The following is a 14,899-nucleotide window of genomic DNA, read 5'->3' on the forward strand; positions in this document are numbered from 1 at the left end:
ACATAAACTCGCCACAGCGTCTCAGCAGCGCCTTCATCGTAGGCGATAAAACAATCCCCCTTCCGCCAAAAGTTTCGTTATGGTACAAAACCAAATATTTGGTGGAAGGTACACACGTACAGTGCAATGTAACTCATATAATTTCTGAGGGAGACTATAAAATCTACCAGCCCATTCGGTACAGGTGACCATGCACCAGTGGAAGCCGAAATCCCTATTGCCACAGGGTGTTCTAGGACAATTACAAGAGAGAACACTGCAACTCCGCCCATTCAGGTGCTGTGAGAATTATGCACATTACATTGATTTGTCTAGTCATCGTGCTTGTCACTTAAGGCGCCGTTCTTAAGTCGTCATTTATTTACTCTTTATTTGCCTACTTTCTCAAGCGATAAAAATTTTCCAAGTGCAGAGATGTCATAGGTCTGTTCGCAACACGCATAATCAGTGCAGCTTGTTTCTCAGTTAAAGATACATTTCGTTGGGAACGAAACATTTTTCAAGCTCACAAATTGCTTGAATCCGAAAGCACGAAGTTTCGTAAAGTCCATCCAGCAATCATCATTCCCTTGTTGGCTGCACCGCGGAAATTGCAGCTCCAGCCTACATTAGTGTCAGCGTTCGCAGATAGTAATTTTAGTAGGAAAATACGCCTCCTGCGCATATACTTTCAAGGTATTTTCCTCCTCACCGACCTGCTCTTCGTAAAAGTGCCTATCCGTATCATTTCAGCCCGTATTTCATGCGCAATGGGTCTTGATGAAATTGTGCTCCAGCATTGCAGATCATGTTTACGCGTGTTCATGCAATATTAACTCCATACTCATTTGATAATTCGAGTTAGCCTCGTCATCAAAGAGCGAGACAGAGAGAGAATTATTGCGCAGAGAGAAGAGGCGCTATTTCTGTTCTCTTCAGGGAGCACGCCTCGGCGTGTTTAAGGCAGATGGGAAGGGGAAAGAAAGATGGAGAACAGACGGAATCGCCAATGATCGCCCCATGCAGAGGGCCGTACTAGCAAGGCGGGCAACGAGCATTCCTGCTCATTACACATTCCCAGCTGAGCGTTCACATTGAGTGCGTGCTAACTAGGCGTTCTCGTTGTCAGAGTATGCGCTGGTGCGTAGAAGCGTCCCCTCATTTCTACACTCATGTGCCAGTTCTAGTCCAGTGCTTCGACTTAGTCTAGAATCCAGCAATGACTCAAGACGGATTGCTTACAACACATGCTCAGCTGTGTGTGACGCGCATTATAGGTACGCTGTGAGGAAGGCAAGACGGACAGGAGTCGACAATCACAGTGCTTGCTCTCAACAAAATTTATATTTAAAAAATGGGGCGAGGGCATTACGTACAATCATAATACACATAAGCACACCAGAATATCCCGATCGTGGCCCTGCACCACGCAAAGCTGCATCACAGAGGATGTGTACAGTCGCGTGCAATATGACCTGCAACATAGTGCCCATGGTCGAAGGCGCCTCAGGATTAGATGGCAGTGCCAACATAAGAACACCTGGTTTCTTAAATACCAGTTATTGCAATCATTATTACTTCTCCTATTTCCATGTGCGTCAATGACATATCACCCGCAGCAAAGCTTTCCATGGCATGTCATATTGCCGATAACTGATATGAAAGACATTTCACTCTTGTTGAAACAGCTAAAGCCTCAATGCACAATTTTTGCTCATCAGAAATTTGACGCCTTATGCGATACCTGTGCTGGCTCACAACAATATACTTGCCAAACATTATATAGCGTTTACATCATTTGCAGTGAACAACTAGTTATCATTCAAGTGGTCGTTTGACGTTGTATTCATTCTCCCTCAATCAGTCATTGGTGGAGTGGTCTGTATGTCTAATTCAAACTTCCCATACGTGAGTGCAATCTTATACGCAACATCGTCAGCGCATTCTGCACATTTCGTTTTACATTTCTTTTGGCAATCTTTTTTGGGATCGATGCATTAGATGGCCTAGTCAATCGGCAAATACTTCTCAATCTTGTGAGTGCAAAAAACACTACTGCGTTGTTTGACCGCTGCATGGTTTCCTTCAAGTTGTGCGACGCTTTATGAATGCACGGAATGCCAGCCACTTCTTTTTTTTCTTGTTTGCTGCAGCCTCTTTGTTTTTCGCTATATATTCTCACAAAGCATGATGTGATCAGGATGTCCAGCGATAGTCGGCCTTGTTACTTGTTGGCCTAGAATTTCTGACATTTTGTGCGGGCAGGACGTTTTTGAGAGCGTCGACTATATATACATAGGTTTACAACGCCCCGTTTCACCACTTTTGAATAAACTGAGCTAATTTAAACGGGGGGTTTATTGCCTCATGGATGGTACATCCAACAATTAAGATGCACGTTCTTGCAGAACAGGATACCAAGAAAACGAAGCTTCCCATTTCCCAGGAACACGTAGGTGAGCTGGAGAGGTGAAATATATTTCTGAAATGTCAATAAATCCTTTATAACATTACACTCAAATTCGTGATATGGTTATCAATAAATAGGAAAAATTACTGCCTAAGCGCTCCATACAGATGGTTAACCAGCGAAGCTGAAACGTGCGGCCTGATTATGAATGGGTTACTCCTGACGGTTCATTAAGCGATGGCTTGGTAAGCTGCCGGATCCTCGGTACCCAGTTGCAGCTTGCGCTCGTCTGCAAGAGCCTGCTTTTGTGCCCGGGATGGAGCACCGGCGCGGCGAAGACGAGCTCGTTCCCGGCTATGCTCGCGGCGTTGCTGATCGAAAGCTGCCTGCTCATCAGGACTACGTATGAGGCGTGACCTCCCATTTCGGAGCCCGAGAATAACTGCTGTGCGAGCGCACGGCTGCGATCGAGAGAAACGACGTCATTAGTAGCGCAGCCAATCGCAAATGCGCTTGCGTTTGCGCCAGGGGAGTTTTCTTCATAAAGACGACAGACTGACGAACGGACTAATCGGCTAGTCATATGAAGCTTCGCTGTAAAACTTGTCGGTGAATATAAAAACTAGTTTCACAGTGGGCTCCATGGTGTCACACAAACTTGTCAATTTTGATAAAGCTGTGGTTCTGGGGACTGGGGCGATGCTAAAGCTAGTCCCCTTTCTTTTCTTTTGAAGATAAGCTTCTTCATTCTCAATAATAAAAGTCGAAAGAAAGAACGCCAAAAGAAACATAAAATGAAATATATCGAGTGCAATAACAATGTTGCGTTAAGATTGCACTCACGTATGGGAAGCTTTATGTCGGAAAGATGGAGCGCTGCACAATGACAAATTCTGGGAGCGTGGCTACAATGTCAAACGCGCACATGAATGACAGTTACCTGCTCGCGGTAGATGATGCACATGGACTTCCCTGCTTAACTAGTGAACTCTTGCGAGCAAACACATGGATGGCCCAACCCGTGAAGTTCTTGAACGCGAAAAGATTGCGCATGAGGCCGATACCTGTGTAACCATCCCGCTGATGAGATCATGGAAATAAAAATGAACTTGCATTCATATAAATTTTTGGCAGATATGACTTGTGAACGCTTGCTCTTGATCTCTTAGCTGCACGCATGGGTGTACTCATTCTTTCAGATTTATCTTTGCATGGTGCAGCGCCACGAATATCCCGGCCGTGGCGGTTGCATTTCGAAAGGGCTAATTGCAAGAACGCCCGCGTACTGTGCATTGAGTGCACGTTAAAGAACACGAGAGGGGCAAAGTAAATTCGAAGTCTCCACTATCGCGTGTATTATAATGATATCGTGGTTTTGGCATGTAAAACCCCAGAATTGAATCGAGTGCCAGGATCGCGATATCCCTGCATATATATATATGTATATATATATATATATATATATATATATATATATATATATATATATATATATATATATTGTGTCGGATAGTTTTCTTCATTTTTCACTAATCGCTGTGTGTGCCTGCTCTTTTTTTTCTTTAGTTCCTCGTGCTGTGCGCCTATACCGGTGAACTACCAACAAGTCCAACACATTTGCATGTCAGGTGCACTGCCAAATTATGGTCTTGGTTTGCTCAATCGAAACTTCTGCGCATATTTAATGCCCCGTGGGTCCAATATTCATCCGATAGTTGAGGCCTATTCTGAGTTAACGTAACACTCAGCAAAGACTGAAGCCCAAGGCTCACTGCGTGCCTTCAACGATATTTTCTTGCATTTCAATTCCTTTTCTTCTCATTTTTTTGTTGTGCAGTATTCTTGTTCCTTATTTTAGTGACCAAGTGCAATACGGTGATTACTCTTCTTTGCTTGTAACACCCGAGTCAGGGACCATTATTGGTAAAGTAAATGATGACTATGATAAATATATACAATGTCACAGGCTCACGAATGGCTCCACTCACTGTGCCTGTGTGGTTCTCGTGACGACTAGGTTCATGGCGGTGGCCTCCAACAGCATAGCCCGTCGGCGTGCCAGCGACTTGCGATAGCCGCGGGCCTTGTTGCGATAGTACTTGTCATATAGTTCGGTCAGCGATATTATCTCGTCGTGCACCGTGATGGCCATGCTGCGCAGAAGTGTGAGAACAGCGAACACCACCAGAGCGACGCCGCACATCACCGATATGTTGGAGCGGATGTAGGAGACGCAGGCGTCAACGCAGCTGCGAGTGTAGACCTGTGGTGGGAAGGAGAAAGGAGGGGGAGAAAGACAGTGATCCACTGCTGGCTAGCACAAAGCTACAAAGGCTAAAGACTTCTTCTTCAAATGTAATATATTATTTTTCGAGAAACCCGCCTCAGTTTTCTTAAAAGCTTCGTCGTAATCTGAGGTGAATGAGAGTTTTATTTTTCCTGTAGTCTTTCAGTGATGTCCTCGGTGAAACGGGGAGGCGACAAATAGTCATCTAGCCTGCTTGAGTTATTCCTGTTTTACTAGTTATATTGCAGTCTACCATTTGCAAATTCGTACTCTATCTTGTGAAGCCTCCTTTGTTTGTAAGGATATCACTGCATTATCTTGCACCAAGTCTTTGAAGGTTTGCTGGTCGTACAGACCACTCAAACAGTTAATGTTGCGACCAGCTTTGGACGCTAGCTTCATAGAAGTTGGAAGTTCCCAACAGCTCTGGCTTGGTGAATATCTTTCCATTTTATTACAATGTGCCTATATCTTTGTACGGAGTTTCACCAGGTGGGCCCATTTTCTCGCCGATAAGCAACGCCTTTTGTCCCGCCACGCAGGTGGGGCAAGCTAAGCCTGTCTCCACGTATAGGCCACTATTATAGGCCACTATAGGCCTGCCAAGCGTACCGTGTCGCCGGACCTCATTGGAGCTCCCAGTCTCTGACACCAAAGTGCCAGGCCTTTCCTGACGCTAAATGGAGGTTGTCCAGGTAGAAGGAACACATATTAGGCCGGAAGATTTCGGCGAGGGAGCGGGGTGGTGCGATGTCAAGAGGAAGAAACAGGCCGACGGTGCGACCGAGTCAGCGCATAACCAGCATGTGCACATGCAGCGACGGACGGTAGCCACGTCGACTACGGGAGTCACCATAGCGCAGTACAAAAGGAAGTGCGCCCGTGAAGTGCAGCAGATTGCCACGGCAAGCCGAATGCCAGAGTTACCGTCGGGCGATTACAATATCGTCATACGCCCCCGAGGCGGTTTCAACGTGCGCGATCACGGGACGGATCCCACTTACTGCTGCCTACGTAACGCGGCGGGTGTAGGCAGAGAAGCGGCCGGAGAAGATAGCATTTGCCTCAACGTTACACAGAACGTCGTGGTGCTCTGCACGCCGTCTGAAGAGAGAGCCAAACGCTACGGAGCCATAAGCATGCTTTGCATCGGAGACCGAGAGTTCTAGGCGAACACCTATCAAGCCGCCCCGGAGAACACTTCCAGGGGCCTGATTAGGAACACTTCCAAGAGCGAGAGCCTGGCAGACATCGTCGCTAATCTAGTGACGCAGCGCAACACCGGAGTGCTGCACGCGAACCGCATGAGGAACACGGACAACATAACCGTTTTGTTCGACGGATTCCACGTACCGAAATACCTATATTACGGACCTATGCTCGTCAGATGCTCCCTCTACAGGAAGCAGATTGACGTGTGCTACGAGTGCGGAAGGCAGGGACACCGCGCCGACGTGTACGCCAATCCCAACGAGAAGATTTGCCGTGGATGCGGACGCAACAATCCGTCACCTGACCATCGATGCAAGCCGTGGTGTCGACTGTGCGGCAAGGGACGCTTCACGGGAGACCGCAGGTGCAAGGCGAGATCCAAGACCCCATACATAGTCAAGCGTCGCCAACTAGAGCGAAAAAGACAAGAAGAGGAAGAAGCAGCCACGGCGTTTGGCAGCGGTTACAACAGCAGCAGCGACTGTAATGGTAACGCAGGCTGCTACCTCAGTTTTCCAGAGATAGACCGTCATTCAGTCACCGATAACCGAAGAGGACGCTCGACTAGCCGCGGCGGAAAGGGCGGCGCGGGAAAATTCCGATCCCGATCCCGCTCTCGCAACCGAGCACAGAGGCCGAGAAGCACGTCGATGACGCGCAGTGGCGGCGGTCCGGGCACCGCAGCTGTGGGCCACATCAACCAACAAAGTCAGCAGCAGCAGCCGTGGCAGCAACAACAAGGTCACAGGAGCACTGGGCAACACGTGAGCTGGGCGGCTGTCGCCGCTTCTCCCGGCGGCGGAGGCGCCCCAGCGGGCCCGCCGTCGGCGGCGGCGGTGGGAACGAGCTCGAGCGAGTGATAAAGCGAGTCCTATAACAACGCCTAGAACCATTAGAATCAATAATTACCGAGCTTAAACGCGAAAATGCGCTCCTTAGAGAGGAAAATTTCAAATTCAAAGGCGAGGCTCAACAACCGCAGCAACCACAGCAACGTCAAACGACGATGCCGCCGTCCTCGGCGCCTCTATCACCGACTCCATCACGGCCTGAGCCGGCGGGATGGACACGGACGACGAGGGCAGCTCGGGGGAGACGGCGGACGAACGCGATGATCATCCAGTTACCGCGAAAACGATCGCACTAGATCCCGCAAGACCTGACACCAAACAGCGATGCGGCCGTTATGAGAAACTACAGAAACGAGTAGACAATATCGAGAAGAGCCTCGAGGAACGTTTTACAAAACAGACGACTCATATGAACGAAAAATTCAATAACGCGGTAGCTAAGCTCTTTGAACAAATAACACAAATGTCCGCCGCGAAGTTCGCGCGCATAGACGACATAGAAGCGAGGCTATCGCCAGCTGCAGGCAGACCAATGAGAACAATGAGCAAGCCCTATGCTAGACAGCAACAACACAATCAGCAGCAGCAAAACATGCTCACAGACGTAGAAACGCAACCGCAGCAGCAACCAAGTCGTCTCGATGGCGACGGGTTAAATTAAACGTAAGCATCACCATGGCTACACACGCAACGAAATACACTAACACTGGGAAACAACAATACGCAATCTGGCAGTGGAACTGCCGGGGCTCCAGGAGGAAGCGGGGTAATCTCCAGCAATTCATACACATAATAATAATAATATTTGGGGTTTTACGTGCCAAAACCACTTTCTGATTATGAGGCACGCCGTAGTGGGGAACTCCGGAAATTCTGACCACCTGGGGTTCTTTAACGTGCACCTAAATCTAAGCACACGGGTGTTTTCGCATTTCGCCCCCATCGAAATGCGGCCGCCGTGGCCGGGATTCGATCCCGCGACCTCGTGCTCAGCAGCCCAACACCATAGCCACTGAGCAACCACGGCGGGTAATTCATACACAGTCGCGAGACGAAACCATACGTGATGCTTTTACAGGAGACAAACCACCCGGTTAAACTAGCTGGCTACAAAGCCATAGACGCGACCGCGACTGAGAACAGGCCAAGAAGGAAACGGGCTACAGCCCGCGTGGTGGGCGGCGCGGGGCCTGGAGCGATGGTGGCGCGCCGGCCGTCTCCCCCGCTACGCCCGTCGCCGGTCACCGCCGTGCTCGTTCGACGTAACGTCACTGTGGCGCAGCGAGAACTTGCCTGCGTAAAGATACCTCACGTGTTCGTAGAATTCTTTCCTAAGAGCGGCCGAGGACTCTTCGTCCTTAACGTATACAGTAAACCCACGCTGCAGCACATATTTGAGGACCTGCTGCGGGGCGCGCGCGCGGCTTACAGCGGCGAGACTCTACTTGTTGCGGGTGACATTAACGCGCCCCACGGAGCCTGGGGCTACACCCTAGAAACACCTAAGGGCAAGCACCTTTGGGAAGACTCGCAAGACCAAAGGCTTGAACTGATCGCGAATCCCGCCGATCCTACACGCAGAGGGAACAGCGTGAGTGCCGATACGTTACCAGACCTTGCGTTCGTTTCGAATGTAACAACAGCGCACTGGCAAAATACGCAGGAAGATTTGGGGAGTGACCACCCGCTGATCGAGATCACGATAGGCACGGGCCCGAGCGGTCGTTGTACTAATACTGAAGGCAAATGTCGTAAGCTCAAACTCGTGAAGTGGGACACGTTCCGCAAGAAGCGAGAAGAAGCGGGGCGAGGCGACGAGCCGATTACGGACATAGGCGACTGGACCGAGATGCTCAGAAGGGACGTAGACGCGGCAACGAGCGACGTTCCGGCCGAGGCGAACCTCGAGATAATTGACAGCAGGCTCCTACACATGTGGGAAGCGGAGCGAGCACTCCTAAAACGATGGAAATCTCAAAGACATAATAAGGCGTTGCGCACACGCATAGCACAATTAGACAGAGACATCGAAGAAAACACACCGCAGGCATGCAGGGCACAATGGAAAGACACGTGCAACAACCTCGAGAGGCAGTTGGCACTTGGCGCCTTTTTAGACACCTATTAGATCTGGAGGAGACTCGTGCTGCTCAAGGCCACAAGACTCGTAGACTAGTAAGAGATTATAAAGGCGATAACTTCCTCGAAGCAATACGTGGCCGTTACTTTAAGGCCGAAAGCATCCAGCACGCCGAATACGACGGCTTCGCAAACGAGAAACTAGACGCGGAATTTAGCGAATCGCAAATTCGGATAGTCCTGTTCGAATTAAACACTCGATCGGCGCCCGGCCCAGACCGGGTTACCAACAAGACTCTCCGCAACCTAGACGACGAGTCAATCTCCCGACTCGCGGCCTATGTCAATGAGTGCTGGCGAGGGGGTTCCCTTCCCGAAGCGTGGAAACGGGCCTGCGTTATCATGATTCCTAAACCTGGCAAGCAAGTTACGCTCGATAACCTAAGACCGATTTCGCTTACGTCTTGCGTCGGCGTAGTCATGGAACACACAGTTCTCACCCGCGTGACCGACTTTCTCGGGGATCATGACGCGTTCCCGCACACCATGCTAGGATTCTGAAGCAACCTCTCCCCAAAGGACGTATTGCTTCAGCTTAAACACCAGATCGTAGACGACACTACCAGCTGCACTAAGGCAATTCTAGGCTGAGATATGAAAAAAGTCTTTTGACAACGTTAAGCACGAAGCGATCTTAAAAACAATTAGAACATTAGGACTAGGGCAAAGAATGTATAATTACATTAGAGATTTCCTCGCGGGCAGGCGCGCATGCGTGGTCGTCGGCGACGAGGAATCGCCGGAATTTGAGATGGGTCTGTGCGGCACGCCGCAAGGATCCGTCATATCACCATTGCTCTTTAATTTATTTCGACTCGGTCTGCCCGAGAAATTAACAGAAATAGAAGGATTACATCACAGTCTCTACGCGGATGACATCACCCTCTGGGTTCTCGGGGGAGGATGTGACGGTCACGTTGAGCGAACGCTACAGGCAGGAGTAGGTGCGGTTCAGAATTACTTGCGTAGAACGGGCCTCGAGTGCTCGGCTAACAAGTCCGAACTCTTACTCTACAAACCTACAAGGAGAGGTCGTAAAACCCTGCGCGAAGAGGAACGGGAATACTCCAAAATACGCATTACATTGGCAGATGGTACTCCCGTACCGCACGTAGAGAAAATTAGAATCCTAGGGTTACACCTGCAGGCAAACGGCCATAACGGAGAGACGGTGCGAATACTTCGTCGTTCGGTAGATGACATGATCGGACTCTTGCATCGCATCACGAATAGACGTAATGGTATGCGTGAAGAGTGCACGATCCGTCTCGTGCAGGCGTACGCGGTAAGCCGCATAACGTATGTTGCCTCCTACCTGAAGTGGATCGGGTCCGAAAAAAAAAACAAAGTAGAATGCATGATCCGAAAGGCTTTCAAGTGGGGGGTCGGCGTTCCACTCAACGCGAGCACCGACAAGTTTCTAGAGCTTGGAGTTCACACCTCACTTGACGAGTTAATCGAGGCGCACGATGCTGCGCAATATGAACGATTATCGAGGTCAAAGGCAGGTCGATGCATCCTCGAGATGCTCGGCATCACGTACCCCACACAGCATGGAGAAAAGACGGCGGTTCCCGCCTCGGTTCGCGACCGCCTGATCATCCCGCCGCTTCCCAAGAACATGCACCCGACGCATCACGCCGGGAGACGCAACAAACGAGCAAGCGACCTTCAGAAGAAGTTTCGTAACAGCAACGAGGCGGTGTACGTAGACGCGCCGCGATATGAAGGAGGGAGAAGCGCACACGCGATCGCGGTTGTAGACCGCACGGGTAAGTGCCTCGCGAGCGCTACGGTGACCACAGGACACTCGGAGGCGGCCGAAGAAGCCGCGATAGGACTAGCACTCGTCGCGGTGCCGAACGCTGCGATCGTGATTAGCGACTCGCTGGCGGCAATCCGCGGCTTCGCGTGCGCTCGTGTCTGGCGGGAAGCGGCCCGCATACTGCAAATTTCTGATGACGGGGACTGGTCATCACCCTCGCAACCCCAAAATTCTACGGTTTTCCTCCTCTGGATCCCGGCACACACCGATGTTCCGCTCGCGGGCAACGAGGCGGCTCACGCCACGGCTCGAGGTCTCACACGCCGAGCCGCCGCTGATTATGTGGCTGCCGCCTCCGCCCCCGAGAGCGGAGTGTCGGATCTGCCGGATCGGGACACTACAACAGAAGTACAGCAGTAAGCAACACATGGACGTGGGGCAATCGCCTAACCACGTTCAGAGACCTCGCCCAATACTACAGACTCGAAAGACGCACATTTCCGCCACCACACGACAAATTTAACAGGAACGAGGCCATAACTTTACGCTTGCTCCAGACACACACCTACCCTAGCCCCGCTAGCTTACACCAGTGCTATCCGCGTTTATATCCAACAGACGCGTGTAAAACTTGCGGACAGGGAGCAACGCTGCGACGCATGCTCTGGGAACGTTCCGGCAACAACGGTAATCAAACCAGCTCCGTTCGCGACGCGTCCATAATCGCGTCCTTTACCAGCGTACGGGGAGGCCGGAGCTCGCTTCCCGACGCTGGCCCGGATGCGGGAGCTGCCGGGGACCTTCTCCGTAGGCGTCTATCAAAAGTTCAGAGCTGGAAGACCAGCTCTGGGTCACCCGGCAAGCCGAAGATGCCGCCCGAGTCCAAGAGCTTCGAGCTGCCACCTGAGGCCACCACAACAAGAACTGCCGGACTATTCTTTATTAAAGTTTCTTCTTCTCCTGTGTGTTTTTTCCCTCACCTAGTCAACTCGGGCCTCAAATAGCAAGGCAATGCCCTGTGTGTTAACGCACATCTTTCCCGATTTCGCACTTGCCGCGTTTATAAATCTGCGTGTTTTTTTTTCTGCATCATTTGCATTCAATTTACTATGTCAATTCTCACCATTTTATTATGACGCTGCGTTGTCTGCTTCTTCTTAAAGGTCCTTTCTTGTCATTTCTGTAGGCCTCTTCCTCTGTCCTGTGTTGGCGCTCTTGAGGTGCCGATACTTGTGCGCTCTATCCTTTTTGAGCGAAATCCGATGCTTGTTATCTTGCAGTGTTTCAGCTGTGGGCTTTCCACGCGTCCACAACGCTAATACGTCCACCGTGCCTTAGCTAACTTCCAATGCTGACAAGTCTCTCGTTGTCAGCAAAGAACGACGTTTGCAAGCGTTAGCGCTGGAACCGTTACTCCTTTCCGGATTCTTCGGGTAGTATCATATATGCTTCGGCGACAAAGGGTTCAAAGGGTTCCACCCGCCATCGTTACTTAGTGGCTTTGGCGTTACGCTGTCAATCACGATGTCGTTGGATGAAATCGCAGCCGCGGTGGCCTCATTTCGATAGTTGCGAAATGCAAAATTTCACGTGTGCCGCGCAATAGGTGCAAGTTAAAGAATCCCAGGGGCTCCCATTAATGCGGAATGCGCCCCCCCCCCTCACTACGGCGTGCCTCATAATCAGATCGTAATTTTAGCACATAATACCCAGAAATTATGCCTATTATTATTATTCAGCTTTCCCCTAAACTTCAGCTTTTCCTGGTCAGTTTTCAAATATGTCTCTCCTTCCTTAATATCCCCACCTAGTCATTTAAACTGCGCGACTATTGCCTTTAGTGAAGCCTACTCCACCTGCGAGACTTCTGCAGAAATGAAGGAAAAGCGGTAGTGGAACCCGCGACTTGGGGCACAGTGGCAGGACGCCTTAGCGGCTGAACCGACGTGCCGTGACCATATGTCCATACCTAAGTACAGCTGTGGTCGTCGGTTAATTGTGCCCTGCGAAAGGATTTGCACATTTGTAAGGTTGTTCTTAGCGTTGAACACCTCCCCCTCCCCCCCCCCCCCCCCCACTCACACAGAAGCACGATCATCTAACAAGCTCTAGCAGTACTGGCGGTCGACTTTCCGTGGTGATGATGGGAAGGCAACAAAGGCGATGCGCATGCGTGGTATCTGCCGCTGAATGTAGTTCCAGAGTCTTATTCACATTTATTCATGGAGGGAAAGAGAAAAACACAGACACTTTAGAATTTCTCCAGCACTTACAGTAAAATTAGATAAAATGCGGCGCTCGGTCTCGAAAGTATATTACTTTCATTTTTTTTTCTTTTTGGCTTGTTCACGTTAGGGTAAATCTTAAACCGTGACAAGTGGCCACCTACGCTGTTTCAGTACATTTGATGTGAGAAAAAATGACGTTATCCAACTCTGACGCAATACTTGGCACCATAATACATGTGCAGAAAGCTCCCCTCCCGTAGCATTTCCTTCTTTAACAAATAAGTATAGGTACTGAAGGCAAAAGCGCTACGTTGAGCATGTTTGAAGGGAAAGTCAGACTTAAGCGCAATAAAGATATTCGGCAACGAACCGAGAAAAGCCTACGTGACAGGGCAACCCAGGACGTGGAGGAGAGCGTTGCCCTCTGTGTCTGTCTCATGTCGCCAGCCGTCTTTTATTGCGCTAAAGTATGTCTGTGCCAAAGGAAATTGTCGACCCTTTGAAATGCCGGGGCAAAGAGAGACGAGATAAAGAGGTTGACAGCGCTGAACGAGCGCGATCGGTTACTCGGCAGTAGAGAAAAAATAAATGAGGCTGAAACATGACAAACATAATAGAGATCACAGAAAGCGCACACACCGTGGAGCGCGCGCACACACTTATACATGGAGAAATACATGCACATACAAACACACGTGTACAGCATAAAAAGAGGCTTTTTTCGTAAAGGCCCGATGGCCTAAAGATAATATCTAAAACGGTCCGTAGAGCAAACCCCTGATCTTCATACGATGGGAAGCCACACAAAAGGTGTCTTAAAGTTTATTCTATCTTCCCGAGCCCTGAAAAGAGCTCATAGGCATAATGGTTCTTCAGGTCCCTTCTTGTTCCCGAGTGATATGCTGACAACGTAATAAAACAACTGTGTTTTGTTTTCTTGTTTACACACGTGACCTTTAGATGCCAGTAGCAGCACCTCCGTGTACGCGGGTATATAGTAACCACATCCTCATTTCTCATTTTGTAGGAAACTGCATTCCTTCATAAACAAAGACATTAAGAAAGCACATCGTATTCGGGGTGTTCGAACTTCATTCCACGACTCCTTCTGGGCGCACGTGAGGATGTAACGGCTTACACAAGATATTCGTGGTGATTTTCTCAAAAAATGGCGTCAGGAATACAATTAGAAGTTTCGCGTGCCTACTATGCGATGTTGCATTCGTGGTGACAACGTCACCACTGTCTCTAACGTTACGCAATCGCTTCATAGCTAATTTTCGGGAGGATTGAAAACAAAGTGCACTTGCATGTGTACAAGAGATCTTCGGAAGCTATGTTGCTTTTCTCCCGTATCGTGCGTCCGCCACTCTCAATGAGGTGTGAAAAAGCTTGCAGCCGGCGTGCCGGATGCTGCCAAGGAGCACCAGCTCGCTGACCTTTTTCCAAGCGTCCTGCTCGCTGATGTTGAGGACCCCGCGGCCACAGAACCGGCGTTTGAGGCGCTCCTCCGGGTCCTCGCCCCTCTCCACCTTCCCTTCCTGCCCGGTCACGTTTCTGACGGCTCGGCGCCGGCAGCAAGAAGACGGGACCGAGCAGCGCTCGGAGCTCGGGTTCGACTTGGAGCAGTTGAAATAGATGTTGTGGTCCCAGTCACGGAACCGCCCTTCAGTCACGCCGCAGCATTCGAACGACTCCTGCGCAGGGAGGCGTGCGAATTATTCGAAACGTTGAAAAAAACATACACAATCAATAAGTCGTTCAATCTTAATTTTATGTGTCCAAGATCGACGAGAAGCGTGAATGATGGCGCCCCAGAAAAAAAGTATAAACGAGATAGAAAGGTAAAAAGGCATCGAACTATGAACAATAGTTATGTGCGATGAAAACAAAAGAAAAGGAGAGCGGGATAAGCCGGCGCAAAATGATTAACAATCTAGCAGTAACATAGTTTCGAAACAGAATACATAAACGAAAGGAGAGATAGAAACTATGAGGAGTGAGAAGAGGAGCGCAGCTGGGAAGAAG

At 49.9% G+C, this 14,899-nt stretch overlaps 1 protein-coding gene across 1 annotated transcript in view; it reads right to left on the bottom strand.

Moving 5' to 3' along the window:
* Positions 1 to 4,373: 4,373 nt before the first annotated feature.
* The window catches only part of LOC139047834 (tetraspanin-33-like), a 30,895-nt gene continuing 20,369 nt past the window's right edge, over positions 4,374 to 14,899 (bottom strand). Inside the window, exons 4-5 of the mRNA XM_070521969.1 lie at positions 14,311 to 14,568; positions 4,374 to 4,652 (exon numbers count right to left, since the gene is read on the bottom strand). Coding sequence (XP_070378070.1) covers positions 4,374 to 4,652; positions 14,311 to 14,568 — 537 coding nt within the window. The remainder of the gene's footprint in view (positions 4,653 to 14,310; positions 14,569 to 14,899) is intronic.

The sequence above is a fragment of the Dermacentor albipictus genome, chromosome 7 (genome assembly GCF_038994185.2).
Source record: "Dermacentor albipictus isolate Rhodes 1998 colony chromosome 7, USDA_Dalb.pri_finalv2, whole genome shotgun sequence".
Lineage (NCBI taxonomy): Eukaryota > Metazoa > Arthropoda > Arachnida > Ixodida > Ixodidae > Dermacentor > Dermacentor albipictus.